Source organism: Cricetulus griseus (assembly GCF_003668045.3).
Source record: "Cricetulus griseus strain 17A/GY chromosome 1 unlocalized genomic scaffold, alternate assembly CriGri-PICRH-1.0 chr1_0, whole genome shotgun sequence".
In the NCBI taxonomy this organism is placed as follows: domain Eukaryota; kingdom Metazoa; phylum Chordata; class Mammalia; order Rodentia; family Cricetidae; genus Cricetulus; species Cricetulus griseus.
This window is the reverse complement of record NW_023276806.1, coordinates 152,063,006-152,082,149: the sequence shown is the minus strand read 5'-3', so window position 1 is coordinate 152,082,149 and position 19,144 is coordinate 152,063,006. Positions and strand designations below refer to the sequence as shown.

Here is a 19,144-nt window from a genome sequence, read left to right as displayed (position 1 = left end):
CTGATTCAGTGACATGTAGTCTGCAGCAAAATGAATTTTTTTCCTTAACTCATACATTTATTCATTCAACAATTGCCAAACCTCAACACCATGGCATTATTCAGAATCACAGAAAACAGGAACTATTATGCAGCATGAACACATGTTTCAGTGCAATTGCTAAAAGCATAGCAGGGAAGCACAAAAAGAGAGCAAACATCTCTAAGCACACAGCTTGCAGTGCTGCTGCGGTGGTGTCTGGATGGATGGTCAGCGTGCTGCAGACACACAGAGGACAATGAGAGCAAGTGCAAAGGCATGGTGGGAAAGGTGGTGGAAAAGGTGGCGGACCTGGCTGAGAAAGCACAAGCAACTCAACAAGGGGAGACTTCAGTGTGGGCAGGGAGGTGGGGTGACCCTGGGGGGCAGAATTTAGGGTAGACTGGACCCAGTGTGGTAGGATAAATAACTGATGCTTTATTCTCCAGGAAACAGAAAAGGAACTCTGTTCTTTGAGCAATGGGCACAATCTGGTTTGTTAGGTAAATAACTGTTGTTGTTGTTGTTGTTGTTATTATTATTATTATTATTATTTTGTTTGTGCGACAGATACATGCCATGGCATGCCCATAAAAGTCAGAGGACAACTTGCAAGAGCCAGTTCTCTCCTTCCATGTGAACCCTGGGAGATTGAACTCAATCTTGGTGGTGAGTGCCTTAACTCCACTTTTTGATAACCAATGAACAGCAGTATAAACTGAGTGAGTGAAGGACCAGAGAAGTAATTTATGGAGATCTATTCAGGAAAAATAATGTCCAAATGTAGGGATTAAAAAAGGCTGATCATGCTTCTCCAACAGCCTTCCATGCTCACTCCATTCCTTTGTCACACCTGCCAACACTGAGGCACCTTTCCCCTGGAAACCCACTGACTGGCCTTGCCAGCCAGGGGATCACACAGGTGATCCATGTTACTTCCCATCCTCCAACTCCACAGTGCCAGCTCGGGAGCAGACTACCTGCTGCAGCCTCTCTTCTTTGCCTGGGCCCCAGCAGATCTTCTACAGCCTTCCTGCCTCACCCCATCCCTTTGTCTCAGCCACCAACAACTGAAGCACTCTCTCCCTGGAAAGCAGCTGGCCATGCCAGCCTGGGAACCAGGTAGGCGATCTTCACCTCTCCTTTCCATCCTCCAATTCCAATTCCTCCCTCTCATGCACAGCCCTGTTGCAGAACTCCTGCAAAGGCCTGACTTTCCTCTCTTCCTCCATCCTATGGCAGACCCAGCTCTGTGGACCCTCTCAGATCTGTGCCCTTCTAGCCATCACCATACCTTCCTGTCAGCTCCCCAATACCTAGAAACAAGTTCTACCTGGGTTCCCCAGTAGCCACACCTGGCAAGGATTCAGAAGCATGCCGACCAGGCAATCCACAACCTAAGATCCAAAAAGGGTAACAGACGCCAAGGAACAGAAAACCCACCATAAAAAGACAAGACCAGGTATCAGCACCAAGAATTACAATCAAGCACAAGACAAGGGCTTTAAAATAGCCATTATGGATATGCTCAAGGACCTTATAGAGGACATGAATAAATACAGTGAAGTCAATGAAAATGCAAACAAAAAGAGAACTGAAAATAGTTCAAGATATGGAAGCAGAAACAGAATCTCTAAGGAAAGCCAAAACTGAGGTAAAACTGGAATTAAAAAAATTCTGGAAGTCAAATAGGAACCTCAGAGGCAAAGCCTCACCAACAGAATGCAAGACCCATAGCAGAGAATCTCAGGCTTTGAAGACAAAATAGAAGACGAATATCTGTTACGGAAAATGTTAAATATTTAGAAATCCAGGCATAAAATATCCAGGAAATCTGGGACACTATTACAAGACCAAATTTAAGAATAATATGAAGGAACAGAAGAAGAAACCCAGGCACAGAAAATATTTTCAACAAAAATAATAGAAGGAATTTCCCATAACTTAAAGAAGAAATTTCCCTAACTATCAAAAGTACAAAAAGCATATAGAACACCAATATAGACTGGAGCAGAAAAGAAAGTCCCCATAACACATAATAAACACTAAACAGACAAAACAAAAGAAGAATATTCAAAGCTACAAGAGAAAAGGGCCAAGTAACATATTAAGGCAGACCTATTAGAATAAAGCCTGACTTTTCTATGGAGATGCTAAAGCCAGAAGTGCCTGGATATATGTTCTGCAAATTTTATGAAACCACAGACACCAGTCCAGGCTAATGTACCCAGGAAGACTGTCAATTACCATAGGTGGAAAAAGCAATACATTCCCCAATAAAACCAAATTTAAGTAATATCTATCTATAAATCAAGCTCTACATAAAGCACTAGAGGGAAAACTAGAGGGATAAGGATATTAATCATACCCAAGAAAACAGCAGGAATAAATAATCTCAGACCAGCAAATCAAAAGGGAGGCCATACAAGATAACAATATGATATTATTCATATCAATGAACAACAAACACTGCTCATTGGTGATTCTCAACATCAATGGTCTTGATTTCCTAACAAAAAGACATAAACTAAGCCAGGCGATGGTGGCACACACCTTTAATCCCAGCACTCAGGAGGCTGAGAAATTAGGGAAATAACACCCTTCATAATAGTCTCAAAAATATATAATACTGTGGAATAAGTCTAACCAAACAAGAGGAAGACCTGAATGATAACAACTTTAAGACATTTAAGAAAGAAATTGAAGAAGATATCAGAAGATGGGAAGACCTCCCAAGCTCATGGATCAGTAGGATTAACAGAGTAAAAACAGCCATTTTTTGAAAAGCAACCTACAGATTCAACACAATCCCAAAATTCCAACACAATTCTTCACAGAACTTGAAAGGACAATTCTCAGCTACATTATGTAAACACAAACACACACGCACACACGCACACGCACACACACACACACACACACACACACACACACACACACACACACACACACACCAAAAACAAAACAAAACAAAAACAGGATACCTAAACAATAAGAACTGCTGGAGGTATCACCAACATCTCCTACCTCAAATTCTACTATGGAGCTATAGTCATAAAAACAGTATTGTACTGGTATAAGACAGATCAATGGCTCCAAACTGAAGACCCAGACATAAATTTACACATCTATAGACACCTCATTTTTTTAATAAAGAAGCCAGAAATAAACACTGGGGGAAAAAAAGTATCTTCAACAAATGGTACTGATCAAACTGGATGGCTATATGGAGAACGATACAAATAAATCAATACTTACCATCTTGCACAAAACTCAACTTTAGATGGCTCAACATAAGTCCAAATACACTGAATCTTACATTTTTGGTTGTGAGCCTAGCCTCTAATGGCTGAGCTATCCCGCCAGCCCTACATTGAATCTCATGAAAAAGAAAGTGGGAATTAGACTTGAATTCATTGGCACAGGAAAATACTTTCTGAACAGAACACCAATAGCACAGGCACTAAGAACAACAATTAAAAATCGGGACCTCAAGAAACTGAAAAGCTTCTGTGTGATAAAAGGCACAGTCATTTGGATAAAGTGGCAGGCTACAAAATGGGGAAGAGATTTTTACTGGCTACACATTCAGTAGAGGGCTAATATCTAAAATATATAAAGTACTAAAAAAAACTAGACATAAAAAAAACCAAACACATTTTAAAAATGGAGTGCAGATCTAAACAAAAGTATCCTCAAATGGCTGAGAGGCACGTAAAGGACTATTCACTATCATTAATCATCAGGGAAACACAATCAAAACTACTCTGAGATTTCATCTTATCCCAGTCAGAATGGCCAAGATCAATAAAACAAATGACAGCTCATGCTGGCGAGGATGTGGAGTAAAGGGGATTCTCACCCATTGCTGGTGGGACTACAAACTTGTCCAGTCACTGTGGAAATCAGTGTGGCAGTTCCTCAGGAACCTGGGGATAAGTCTACCTCAAGATCCAGCCATACCACTCCTGGCCATATAACCAAATGACTATACATCCTACCACAGAAGCACTTGCTCATTGCTGCTGTATTCACGATAGACAGAAATCAGAAACAGCCTACATGTCTGTCAATAGATGAATGGATAAAGAAAATGTGGCACATTTATACAATGAAATATTACTCAGCTTTTTAAAAACTGAAATCATGAAATTCACAGGTAAATGGATAGAGCTAGAAAAATTATCTCAAGTGAGGTAACCCAGACCCAAAAAGACAAGTATGTTATATATGCATTTATATGTGGATGTTAGCTGTTCAGTTTCAATAAGCAGGCTATTAGAATCCACATAAACACAGAAGTTAGGTTTAGAGTAAGGAGCTAGCAGGGAGGGTTGAACCACCCTAGAAAGGGGACATAGAAAAGATAAATTATGGATGGGGGACTGGAATGAGAGGATCAAAGGGGAAGAAGGGAGTACGGGGAAATACAGGGAAGGACAGCTGAAGCCAAGGGCCATTAGAGGGATCATATGGAAACCTAATATAGTAGAAGCCTCCTAAAATATATACATACATGAAAGCATTCTAAATGGAATCATCAAATAACAGGGAGATGGAGCCCTAACTGGACATCTCTCATCATCAAATGAAGCCTCCAGTTCAGGGAATAGGTTATATCTAATCTAGTTGTTGGCCAAAAGGAACCCATGGGAACTCTGAAACAACCCAGGCTATTGTCAAGGCTATTGGTTGCTCTCTACAAACTGACAGTGAGGCCCTATTGCTGAAGACAACACCATACAACTCATTGAACAAAAGTCAATGCTGGTGCCTACCTAGGGCCCTCACTCCTACTGACTGGTCTTCATAGCCCTGGAAGGTACTCTGCATACCAGAGTAAAAGGTGAACACCAACCCAGCTACAAAACCTCAGTCTACAATGGGACCTGCCTACAAGATGAGCTGAACCAATAGCAGCACAAAGCTTGTGGGAGTAACTAACCGGTATCTGACTAGACTTAAGCTGTCCTAGGTGGAATATTGGTAGATAATCATACCACTTAATAGATGCATGAAGTACACAAGGAGGGCTTAAGAGTTCCTTAGGATCTTTGGGTCTTCCATGTGAAAATAGCAACTTACAGTATGATTCTGAGACAGGCATGGTGGATTACATCTGTAATCCCAGAAGAATGACAAATTTAAAGCCAGCCTGAGCTACAAATTAAGACTATCAGAAAAAAAGGTACAGATCTGGAAATGAACATATAAGTCATGACTGAAGTGCTAACATCCTGTGACTAGAGAGGGGACCCCAGACTCGTCTGCTCTCAGAGTCAAAGCAGGGGGGTTCCCATCCCAGAGCTTCCAAGTCAATCTCAAGAATCTGTGTTTCTAACAGTCCCTGGCAGCACTGACAGCCAGGGGACTATAGCTGGAAAAGTCTCTGAACCAGACAATATTATTAATAAAAAATGAAGATAGAGAATTGAGGATGACCATAGATACAGTTTTGAAGAATATATACACTTACATAGCAGGTAGAAAGCAGGAGACACAAATTTTTTCAGAGGATGAAATGAGGATTGGGAAAGAGCACATCAAACATTGAAAACAAGCAATGGACAAAGAAATTAGATCATCGGGGGAAACGTGATTAGTATCCAATACTTAGCACATTTGTAGGAAGAAAACAGAAGAGAGGACGGCACAGGCGATAGGAGAAACACTGAAGTAATTGATAGAGATGGAGCAAGGTTCACATGGCTGATGAAATGGTATCCAGGCTGACAGTAGATAAAAAAAAAAAAAATCAGGTTTTTCTCTGATACAGGTGAAAGAACTTCAAACAGGCATCATTAAAGATGAAAACAGAAAAGAGAATGGAAAGAGGAATACACTGGGTGGGACTGTGCCTAAAACCTGTGTGTTCTCTTCAGGTTTGCCCTGAAAGAAACTCTGACAGGAACTTCTTCAAACACATGGAGAACACATGACAGTCAGATGGAAGTAGGCATGTGTACAAAGGAAAGAACTAGAAATGCCAGTCCGTGTAAGAAAATACAGAAAATACCATTTTATTATGCTTAATATTTTTAAAAATAACTATTTAAAGCATAAATAATAATGTACTATAGGGTTTAGAACAAAGAAAAGTATGGCAGAAGCCAAGAGGGTTTACTGATACAAGTCTCTGATCCTATACACAAAATGGTATATTATTATTTAAAAATAGGTTGTGGGGTGCCCCAAAACAATACAGGTTACTGCTAGTTTTCTTGATTAACTATTAGCCCTTGATACTAAGACCTTCTTGCTGAAGACACCATTATGCACTGGGGACAGAACTTGGAGAAATCAAGTTGGTACTAACCCCAGAAGCTTTCTCCCTGCAGGCTAGTTTCATAATACTGGAAGGTGTTATGTGGGCTGCTTGACTGGGAGAAGTCAGCAACAGTCTTACCCAGCTGTGAATTTTGTGAAATGTAATAAAGACTGGCATAAGCAAGATATGCCCACAGGTGCAACAGTGGCGCAGATGCTATGAGGGTAACCAATCACCTTCTGATTGGATTTAAGGCCCTGGTACTATAAACCTTGGCAAGAATCCATGTGTAGGGAGCTTACAGGCCCCAAGGGTGAACCTATCACTTTATCATGCTAAAAGGACATAGTATTGCACTGCCCTCTCATTACATTTGTATCTCTCTACTCATAGATTATTAGGACCTCCAGACATGGGCAGTAGTTAATGCAGAAACTCACAACTAGTCAAAGTACAGAGTATAAATGTCAGTGGAATACTCAGCCACGAGTGGGACATCCATATCACACCCTTTCCCCAAGGCTTAGGAACCACTTTGGAAGAGTGGCCAGGAAGAGTCCAAGAATCAAAGGTCCAGGGGGATCACACCAAAACAAAGTCTTCTGAACCTGGCAGACTGCTACACTCATGAACTCACAGTAGCTGTGGTTGTCTGAGTAAGATCTACACAACATTCTTGCATAGAGTGGGAGGGGGTTCATGAGCCTCTACCCCTAACTGAGGAGTTATGGACAGTAACATTTTCTGGAATAGGTAAAATCAGTTTACTTTAAGGGTGTTGTGGTTTTTTGAAAGAAAATGGCCCCCAAAGGGAGTAGCTCTTGTAGGAGGTGTGTCTTTATTAGAGTAAGTATGGTCTTGTTGGAGGAAGTGTGTTCCTTGGGAGGCAGGATTTGAGGTCTCATATACTCAAGCCATGCCCAGTGAGACAGACCACTTCCTGTTGCCTACAAGTCAAGATGTAGGAATCTCAGCTCTGTCTCTAGCACCATGTCTGCCTGCATAACACCATGTTGCACCAAGATGATTATGGACTAAATCTCTGAAAATATAAGCCACATCAATTAAATGTTTTTCCTTAATAAGAGTTGCCATGGTCATGGTGTCTCTTCACAGCAATAGAAACCCTAACAAACACAGTGTTGTTCCTGGTAAACTGACAATGTTCCAGTGGATGCCCTGTACCCTAACACAAACTAGAAGTAATATGTTGTTAAAGGGGGAAAAAAAAAAACCAAAGAGGACATGAAGGTTGGAGGCTAGGAATGTGGAAGGGATCTGAGAATAGTTAGGGAGAAGAGAGGGAATTGTTTTAAATGCAATTTAATTCTAAAAACTGTATCTATTTGAGAATATGGAATCTTCAGTAACATTGCTTCTACAGGGTGGAATTTAACATAAGGTTTGCCTATGGACATACCGAAAGGGATTTAACAGCATGAAGTCACAGAACAGACCCCCAAGGAGAGCCTGTCATGGCAGTCTAAATCAGTTCCCTGTATACGGTGAAGCAACCCAAAGAGTCGCAAAAGTATTGCCAATAAAGGGATTTTCATCTAAGTTCCCTGTAATGTTATTCAGTACAGGTCACTCAAATAACACTGTAAGCTGAAGACTGAGAGAGCAGAAACAGTGGAAAGAAAGACATAACTATTCTGGTAGTGAGGGTTAGAATCTCAGTCAGGACAGTGCATGAATCTAGAAAGCATGGTAATAGTTGGGCGCCTCGGATAGGATCCCTGAGTCCGACAGAATCAAGGGTTTTGAAAGACACTGTCATTAAGATTTGATGTGGCGCACAGGAGAAACCCACCCAGAAGTTCATCTTCTAATTGAAAGGATACAAACAAAGCTTATGGAAGAACAACTTGAAACCCAAACAGAAATAAAAGCCTCGAAGGTTAACAGGAGACCAAACAGAAAATACACCTGCAGGTTCTGTTTGCAGCTGTGACAATTAAAAAGAAGTTCCCATTTGTCCTGTGGTAAGCCCTAGCAAGGGATAAATAAGTCCTGATGTCCTGTGTTTCCACTTGTAATTAAGAGTAAGCTCCTGTTTCTTAGGACTGGTGTAAACTGCTTGCAAGTCCGTCCACTTGATACACCATCCTTGCCTTGGTTCCTTCCCACCTCACTGTATCCTAACGTGTAACGGCCAACCTTCCCACCCCTGTAAACAAACACCTCATCTCTCCTGTAAGCAGGACTTCTAGAGGCCAGCAGGAGCTGCTCTCTCAAATCTTGACTTAGGAAGGCAGTCAGCTGGCCAGGTCTGGGTGCATTAGTTGGGCAATGGTGGACATGGTCTTTTTTCCTTGTGAACATCAGTTTTAACACTAGCATCTTAGTGACAATTACACTGAGCAGGCAATAACTCAGGAAAGTACTTCATTATTCAGACAGATGGTCTCAGTGTAACAACCTCAGACTGCAGTGGAGAGACATGCCATTGTATATACAAATCAACAATGTTCACCTCAAAGAGGAGAACCAGGAAGAGTCAGATGGTTCCCTGATTTTAAGGGTGGCTGACAGAAGGGGAATGGTGGTACCAGACTGCTGGGAGACAGGTTAGTAAGGGAAATGTCTTTGACATTATAAAGGTAGACAAAAATTACAATGTTCAGTAGAAATTTTAGATCTAAAATTAGACTTCTGCAGAACATGTCATTGTATATATTTTTATGTAAATAAAGTTAACTCTCTCTCTCTCTCTCTCTCTCTCTCTCTCTGTGTGTGTGTGTGTGTGTGTGTGTGTGTGTGTGTGTGTGTGTGTGTGTGTTTTACAGGCTTTTTCTGTAACAGTCCTGGCTGTCCTGGAACTCACTCTGTAGACCAGGCTGGCCTTGAACTCAGAGATCTGCCTGCCTTTGCCTCCTGAGTACCACAATGCCTAGCCATAGAAAGTTAATTCTTAAAAAAAGAAAGGAAAAATAATATATTCTAAATGTATGATATGCCAAAAGAATTACTTTTTAGTTATGTCAATCTAAGCTATACTAAAGTCCAATGATCACCAGTAGAGATGGATTAAATTGTTTTGTTAAGTGTAATTCAATGGGTTTCCTCACACATTTGGAAGACTGCTACTCATTATGGAGACCAGCTTGTCCTCAATTACATCTAAATTCTATGTGTCAGCCTCTTGAATATGCAGTCTTTCAGTCCTATAGTCTACTATACAACAGACAGAATTCCTTTAATATTCACAGAGATTTAGTACCATATTTAAATATATAGTGAAATTTTTGTAGACAAAAATCTCATCATATACACACATATTTAGAATTGTTTACTAATAAAGCTTGAAAAGAAAAAAGTGTAATTCAAACAAAATCATATTATTTTAACATACTTTAATGTATGTATTATACAATATAAGGATTATAATTTTCATTTTATAGGCAAGAAAATTATGAGGCAGGGTTTTCAGGTGTCAGAGGAATAGCAGAATAGAGAATGGAGTGAATTTAGGTAATAGTCAAATCTGGCTAATTCTGTTTCTTCTAAGATAACCAACAAAAGCAAATATAAGAACAGCAGGTGCACCAGAAAGGGAAAGGACAACTCAGAGGCAAAATACTGTATTTTGTCACGTCAGTTTTATAAGTCATGTGTGCCTGTCAACCAACATGTAACAAAAATGACTGAGAAACAGCTCTTTTCCAAAAAGTGTTCTATGTGCTGAGACCAGGGTGGGTACCTGAGAGTGATGTCATCACGAAGCAGTACCTTCAAGTCTTACCATTGATAACTGGCGTGTAAACGACAATCCCAACCAAGTTTGGGTCAGATACAGTTGTATCCAGAATAAGGCCCCCAATGCTGAAAGAAAGAAAACCACATATTAGGATAGAAGAGAATCTCAAGTTCTTCTGACATTCAGACATCCCCACCTTGTATACTACAATGTTTACACAACTTAAAAATCATGCAAAAAGAAGAGCATTCAAAGTAGAAATAAATGTTAACAGTAATAAGCTGGAAATAAAATTGTCATGGGGCAGGAGAGGCGTTCAGTGGGTGAGGATCTGGCTATGATGGGGGCAGGAGAGGCGTCCAGATGTAGGAAGGGGATCCTGTGGTCTCTGCAGTGGGAGGCAGACACAGAAGGATCTCAGGGCCCACTAGCCATGCTGACAAGCCAATCAGTGATCTCCAGGTTCAGTGAGTGCCTGTCTCCAAAACTAAGATAAGAAACAAACAGGGTACAATAGAAGAAGATACTCTGAACATGGTGTTGACCTCTGGCCTCCACAGGTGCATACCTGGGCACATACCAGCATACATGCAGACTACACACACTAAGTAATAAATACCATAACCATCAGGTAAAATGTGTGTACATTAGTTTTTGTCTATTTTTTTTGTCCTCTCCCTTTGGGGAACAAGGTCTTGCTATATAGCCCAAGATGGTCCCGAACTTACAGCAATCCTCCTGCCTCAGCCTACCAAGTGCTGGGATTATAGGTATGTGTCATAATATACTTAAGGTAACTGCACGAAACCATCAAGAAGGATCTATAATGCATTGTTAACTATTTTAAGGCCTTAAAACAGTGAGACTAATGGTCCCTTCATTTTCATTTTGTTTTGTTTGAGACAGGGTCTCACTATATAGCCTAGGCTGGCCTGGAGTTTGCTGATAGACCATACTAGCCTCAACCTCCTAGAAATCCACTTGCAAAGCAGTGTCTTTTCATCTTTAAAGCAAGCAGGCATTAAAGGGGTGGTTTCTACTGTGCTAAAACTAGATGGATCACAAGTGTATTACCACAGAGAACTGTAGCAACAGAAAGAGCTGGGCTTGAGAAGTCTGGGAAGTAAGATGGCTATTTTAATACAACACAGTGGCAAGCGATACACTCAGTATCTCCATGGAACCTGGAGAGTTGTTTAGGCCTTTATTAACTGTTTGCCTTCAGTCTGTGGTTTATTTACTATCAGACACTGCCAGTCCCAACACCCATAGAAACCTGTTGCCTAAATCTCCCAGGAAATGCAATCTACTTTTGCAAAATGATCCACATGCTGTCATAGGATGGACAGACCAAACAGCAGACCAAAAGCTCTGGCGGCATCTGACAGTCTTCCGTAGCCCATTCCCAGATCTTCTTTGCCCTAAGAGTTGCTTTCCACTGTAGCCTCTGTTGCTAAGTAGCATGCAAAAATGCTATTTCTCACTTTTAGTTTTAGACCTGTATTTAGTGAGTGCTATGTAAATGCATCTCAGAGCTTCCACAAATGCCTTCTCTCTATATCTGCCAATCTATGCTGAGCCCTTCTCGATACATCTAACCCATGAAGTTACCATCAATCAATCCCACGGCTGTTTTTCTAATTCTTAGAGAGATCTTTCCTTATGATAACTATCCTCCTACACTCTGGAGAGCTGGTCTCAGGAACAGAGGCACAGCTGCCATCCTCCACCTCCTCTTAAGGGCTTTCCATGCTAATTTTGATCTTTGTATTATAAATCCAAAGAATGCACAAGACTCTTAGTTTACCATGTTTTATAGGACATGCCTACTCTCTCCTAGATTCCCTTTTTCATCAAATGTGGACTGAGCGAACATCTTTCCATTGCAACAGAAAGGTAACAGTGTTATTCTGGGTTGCTAATATTCCATTTTGCAGCCCTGTTAGGATTCATCTAACTGATGCCCCACCACTAGTCAAGAAACTTGTTTAGTACATACATACCCACACAGAACATGCTCGCTCTCCCTCCCCCACCCCAACACTCACCTGCTGATGACCATGGCTGTTATGACGGGCTCCCAGCCTGAGTGGAGCACTGTCCTGGTAGCAGGATGTTTGGCAGCTATTATAATCCAAATAGGTGTCAAAGCCAAGAAAAAGGCACAAACTAATGGAGAAATGTAATAATATGTCTCTAGAATAAAGAAAAAGAGACATTTTAACCCTTCTTCTTTCCAACAGAAAATCTAAACTATCAAAAGAAACATTTTTACCAGATTTATTATCAAGTATTGTTGAGTGTGTTACATTTTCTATATACCCAAAATTTAGAACTACAAATAAAATTCAATGCCAAGTATGGTGGTCCATTCCCCTCACCCAGCAATCAGGAGGCTGGAGCTTGGAAACCACAAGTTTAAGGGCAGCCTGTGCTACACAGATGTTCTTTTTAAATATCAGTTAGTGGGGGCTGTAGAGATGGCTCAGAAGTTAAGAGCACTAGCTGGTCTTCCAGAGGTGCTGAGTTCAATTCCTAGCAACCACATAATGGCTCACAACCATCTGTAGTGACATCTGGTGCCCTCTTCTGGCCTGCAGGCATACATAATAAATAAGTAAATCTCTTTTAAAAATGCATCAATTAATGTAACTGAAGAAAAATATTAATTTCCCAAACATTTATTTTGAGACAACAATGCAGCCCACACAAGAAAAGCAAGGACACCATGATGGACATCAAGCAGCAGTGGAGTCACCACCCTGACAGTTGCCTAGACCTTGCTCTCTGTGGCATATGTCTGGGTCACAGTTGTTTGTCCCACCTCTGTTTCCCAGCTCATTACTGAGGGCAGGCTTGGCTGCACAGCATTTCAGACATGCTTCATGCCATTTCTAAACAAAGTTTAACATGAGTTCTCAGAAATGGCTCAAAAGTAGGGGTGTGTGTGTGTGGGTGTGAACTATCTTCTAACACCACACAAAAGACGCTGCAAGATCAGAGACAAAAGGAGAAATGAACCCTCAAGTTGCCTCCACTTTCTTACTAAGCCTCAGAGAGTGAGGCTGGGTGACATGAATTCACAGGACAGAGCAGTAGAGGAAACTAGCTGAGGAAGGGCTTGGGAAGCAACTGGCAAGCAAGTGCGCAGAGTGAACTACATTCGCGCATGAGCACACAAGGCGAACTGCTTTCTCATGGACAGCCAACTGAGGAAAGCCTAACAGCCCTCCCGGGCCTGCAGACACAAAATCAGGAAAAAATCCAACAGCAGAGGAGCGGCCCCTTGAACACAGAGCAGAAATCCGAGAAAGACCCATCTGAGTAGAGGACACAGGCCTTGGGACAAGGTCTGCTCCACACTTCCCCAACGGAACTTCCAAGCAGGCCTCACACTGCTTAGGCTAAACCGCAGTTAACCACCCACAAATAAAGTCCAACACTGTGTACGGAAACAGAACAACGGGACCCAGAACAGCCGTGTGCTCACGGTGCCAGCAGCCAACCACACAAATATTTGATAGCATGACAATCTCTGAGATAATCTTACTTTAGGTCACTTTTCTCACATTTTTTTTTCAAGTACCTAAAGTGGTTTTTACAAGCCTAGTCAATTAATATATAAATAAGGTTACTTGCTTGGTGTGGTGGTGCACACACAATCACAAGTTCAAGGCCAGACTAGGCACAAAAGGACAACACAAAAGAAAGCATACAGTAGGATGGCAAGAAGGCTCAGAGTCCAGACACCTGAATTTGATCCTGAACTAACTGGCGATGAGAGAATGCACTCCTGAAAATTATCCAATGACTTCCACATAAGCAATGTGGCACACACACACACACACACACACACACACACACACACACACACACACACACACACACACAATTTTTTTAAAAAAAGGAAAATAAAAGGGCTGGAGAAATGGCTCAGTGGTTAAGAGCACTGATCTTCCAGAGAATGGAGGTTTAATTTCCAGCAACCACATGGTGGCTCACAACCATCTGAAACTCCAGTTATAGAGGATCAGATTCCCTCTTCTAGCCTCCATGGGCACGTCACACATGGCATCCTCAGCTCTCCCAGTCAACTCTAGGTCAAATTTTGCCTCCAGTTTTAATGACTTGTCATCAGGGTTCTCAGGTGTATGATAAAATTAAAGTCATATTCTGATGCTAATGTTCTCATTAGGCAATCAATTCAGTTGCTGTGTTTATGGTTTATGCGCCTTGCATCCGGAGGAAAGACTTCCTCTCCTCAGAGTCCCATCCAGCGAGGGCCTCTCATCTCCATGCTGTGACCTCCATACTCCTCCCTTAGACACATCAACACTTCCAATCCCTGAAAGTTTTTCCATACATACAGGCAAAACACACAACATAATAAAAATTTTTAGATCTAAAAGATGACAATTTTTAAAATAAATATATAACATATACAATTTTAGTTACCTCTCTAACAATTACAAGAGTAAGCTAATGAAACCATAAGGTCAATGTTACTAGTATGTAAATGTGCAGACCTTCTTTAGCATGAACTTAAATTAACTCTATGAGCCTGAGTCACAAATTCTTTTTTTGTTGATTTTTGTTTTTGTTTTTGTTTTTCGAGACAGGGTTTCTCTGTATTGTTTTGGAGCCTGTCCTGGAACTTGCTCTGTAGACTAGGATGGCCTCGAACTCACAGAGATCCTCCTGCCTCTGCCTAAGGCTTGAGCCACCAATGCCCGGCTTGAGTCACAAATTCTTTACACTTCATGTTTCCTTATGGTTGGAAATTACCTATATTTTATTTAAAGCATTATATTATCCTAAAGACTTTTAGTTGTTTTGTTTTTCAAGACAGAGTTTCTCTGTATAGCCCCAGCTCTCCTAGGCTTTGTAGACCAGGCTGGCCTCAAACTCAGAGATCTGTCAGCCTCTGCCTCCCAAATGCTGGGATTAAAGGTATGCACCTCACCAGGCATATCCTAAGATTTATAAATATCTCTTTAACTAACCAAACTTTTATTATGAACATTTAAGCCAGGATATTTCTGATTCTTCTTTGTAACAAAAACACTTATCTTCTTTAACAAGGATTTTGCTACTTAAAGAGAGTTGATCTCATAGTCCTTGCAACCACACAACCTTAAATTTAACAAGAATGTTTTGTTTGTTTGGTTGAGACAGGGTCTCATGGACTTCAGGCTGTCCTCAATTTACTATGTAGCCAAGGATGGCCTTGAACTCCTAATGCTCTTGCCTACACCACCTAAATGCTGAGGCTGCAGGAACAAGCTATGACACTCATCAGATATCCTGCATTTCAGATATTTACATTATGATTTATGACCGTAGCAAAAGTACAGTTGTGAAGTAGCAACAAAAATAATCTTATTGTTGGAAGTCACCACAGCATGAGGAACTGTATTAGATGGTAGAAGCATTAGGAAGGTTGACAACCACTGCTTAAAGCTTAAGATAAAGATCCCATTATGACTGAAGATGTTTCAACTAGATAAATCTAAAATGTTTCACTTTTCCCCTTTAGGAGAAATAAGCAACATTTGTATTTATGGGAATAAGTAATTATTATAGATACTAAAACTGTCTACGCAAATATTATTTTCATTGGCATAAATTAAAAGTAATTATGCACCAGACATGGTGGCACATACCATTAATTCCAGCACTCAGAAGGCTGAGGCGGACAGATCTCTGAGTTCCAGCCAGTCAGTCTGGCGCACATACTGAGTTCTAGGCCAGCCAGAGCTACATAGTGAGACCCTGTCTCGAGATAAATAAACAAACAAATGAACAACAAAGGTAACAAAATTTAGTTTTACTTTTTTTCCATGACTAATGCTGGGCTTGTCATCAGTCTCTCCACTGCTTCTTAATTTTACATTTATTTACTCAGTATGTGCTTGTGCACATGCACGCTTCTATAACATGATAACACATGGGTGAAGATCAGAGGACAACTCACAGGAGTCAGTCCTCTCCTTCCACCAAGGGATCAAATCCAGGTCATCAATCAGGCCTGGCAGCAAGGAGTCCCACCTTCTAAACCACCTCACAGGGCCTCTCCATTACTTCCTTAAAGATGAAAAAGTGTGTGTTTATTGAAGGGATTCTCAGTGGTTCTTGTAAACCACAGATGACAGTAAATGACATTCTAAATGGAAATGTTCCTACCTCATAGAACACCTAAAGCTGCCAACAATCTCCACAGCACCAAGGAGAGGCTAAAGGCATTGAAATCACTGGACACAGAAGGAAGGAATTCTCCTGCCAGGTCAGTTTGCCTCAGCATCATGCTTAGGTCCAGATGGAAGCTCCACTACAGGCTTTAAACAGCATTTTTCCTTTACCTAAATGTCTAGAAGGTCTTCTGAAGTTAAGAAGAGGACTCGCCACCCCCACCCTTCATTTCAAAGCGGAGGAAAAAAAATATAAAAATAATGAGTACCCATGAGGATCCACAAAAAATTAAACCAAGTTACCACATAACCCAAAACCTCTGTCTAGATGTCTCCCAGGAGAACTGGAGGCATACATATTCACATAGGAACTCCTAAGTCAATGTTCACTGCAGCACTACCTGCAAAAGTGGAAATGATCTGAGCATTTATCAAGTGGCTAATGGAGAAAATGCAGTGTATCCATCCAAGAGAGTATTAGCCACTAACTCATTCTGGGGTATTCTTCAGCACTAAAGATTCAGTCACAGCTCCTGTGGAAATACAGGTAAACTCTGAAAACACCATGCTGGCTGGAAGAGTCAGGCATGAGATGAAATGTTTAGAAGAAGCAAATCCAACAGACAGAGAGCAGATCAGCGGTTACCAGGAGCCAGGAAGAGGATCATGAGGAATGTGCTCATGTCTACTAGGCTTCTGTGGAGATGGAGGGTCTAACTCCACTGTGTTGTTCACATAGGAAAGAGGGATGCATGGTGCATGGTACCTGATTCTTAAGGGATTTAATACAAAATAAAGGAGGGAAAACGAAAAAGGAGAAACAGCACAGCCATTAGGATGCACTGCTAATGCTGGGTGAGGTTGAGGGTCTGGAAGTGGACTTTCTGGGACATTTTTATGATTGCAGCTCTTCTGAAAGTATAAAGTCAGTTTCTTAAACATTAAAAAAGTGGGAAAATTGTCATGGAACCAATGTTTCCAAATGACTTACTATAACTGTGATCTATTTCAATCGGGTGTTTAATTGGTGTCATAAAATTAAAGAATCACTTTTAGAAAACCATTAATGACACAATTTGTGAAAGAAAATGGTCATTTAAAAGCCTAACACAAACTTCTGCATCATATTAAAATGTAAAATAATGCCGTTTTTCTAAATGAAGCATGTTTAGTAGATCCTGGTTAGAGTAATATTTTGTATGAAAACCTTAATACATCACAAGTATTGTGGTAAGTGTATATTGACCCACAAAGACACCTGGAAACTGAGTGCTACCAGATATGACAAAATCAAAGATTTTGACACGAGAAGGCCATGTGGATGATTTGGGCGAGTCCTAAATTTAATCACTGGCATCCATGTGAGAGGGAGACAGGACAAGACCCAACTCCAGAGCAGGAGCAATGTGAACAGAAACAGGCACTGAAAACAATGAGCACAAGCAGCCTCCAGACGGTTCCCCCAGCTTCTAAAAGCAGCCATCACTGCTAACACATTGGCACCTGTCTCCCATAATCTGGGGTATCTAACCTCTAGAACTAAGAAAATAAAACAGCATTGTTTCAAGCCACCATGTTTTTGCTAATTCAGCAAATTGTTACCCAACTGAAAACTAAAACACAAGAAACTTTGGGATTTTCACACTCAGCATGAGTTCACTTAGCCAGTACTTAATCTAGTGCTGAAATAGACTACAGAAAAGTAACGATTCACAAAGCCAAAGTTGTACACATTGCTCTGATTCTGCTGAACTGTCAACACGACTACACTTCTGTGGTCCTGGCTCCCACCTGGTGGAAAGTTGGCAGCATTTTCCAGCAACTTCTGCATCACTTCATGGATGGCATTTGTCCTCATCTAAATTCCCAACTGTAGAGTGACAAATTTTATATACCAACTGTGTGACCAACATAGTAACACACACTACACACTTTTCTCCAAGAGTCCACTAGTAACTGTCATACTTTCTTGGAGAACTGACTTCTAAAAATCACTCAAAGATGTCACAGTGCTTTAAATAGATCACTCTAACATAGTGATAGACAAGATAAATTTGGACTCTTCATGCCTACACATCAAGTTAGTGAGACTCTAGAACATGCCATAAACAGCTAGGGAGCGCCCTGCTACTCTCAAGGGATCTGACGCACCCACAGAGCTTTGGCAGGCCACCTTTCCAAGGTAATGTGGAAGAATGACAATGAATCCAATTTTGCTTCTGAGATCCTGCCTAAAAAGAAAAAAGCTGATCAACTGTTTCAAGTTAAGAAATGTTCACTCCCTTTTGATATGAAGACTTGTTTTCTGCCTTAATCAACCCCCCCCCTTTTAAATGAACTTCTGTAGTAACCAGTTTTGTGGGAATGTCCAAAAGATAAGGAACCTGTTATGTCAACTCCAGCCTTGGAAATAAGTCTACACATGGCCCAATAATAAAATTTGGCATTGAAAGTCCTTACCGCCAGGCGGTGGCAGTGCACACCTTTAATCCCAGCACTTGGGAGGCAGAGGCAGGCAGACCTCTGTGAGTTCGAGGTCAGCCAGGAACCTTACACAGAAACACCCTGTCTTGTAAAACCAAAAAATGAAAATAAAATTAATAGGATATTCCCTAACCCTCAGTTTACTTCTATAGCTGGAGAATATATGACAGGTGGCCAAGGTGTCTGTTTACAAACTACAACAGCTGTAGCAATGCTGGTAGGTAAGGTTACAGAAACTGCTGGTAATTGTATCCCAGAATTCAACATAAGCCCATCTTATACAGAAGCAAGCAAGAAATGGGCCACCCAAAAAAAGGACATAGGTGACTAAAAATGACTAGAGGACTCAAAGAGAACACAAATTCTGCTGTCCCCAGCAGATTGGTAAAAAACTGTTAAAGGACCTTGTGACTCATCTCACCTAGGGAGAAAAACACTAGTGTTCCATTCTCCTGTGCTGCTAGGTAAATAAGGCTATAAAGTCCA

General features: G+C 41.0%; 1 protein-coding gene across 5 annotated transcripts in view; it reads right to left on the bottom strand.

Moving 5' to 3' along the window:
• LOC113830657 (solute carrier family 41 member 2) overlaps positions 1–19,144 on the bottom strand; it is a 106,043-nt gene that overhangs the window by 39,004 nt on the left and 47,895 nt on the right. For all 5 annotated transcript variants that reach the window (XM_027392522.2, XM_035450690.1, XM_027392523.2 and 2 more), the window contains exons 7-8: positions 12,035–12,182; positions 10,032–10,111 (exon numbers count right to left, since the gene is read on the bottom strand). In XM_027392522.2, the coding sequence (XP_027248323.1) occupies positions 10,032–10,111; positions 12,035–12,182 (228 nt within the window). The remainder of the gene's footprint in view (positions 1–10,031; positions 10,112–12,034; positions 12,183–19,144) is intronic.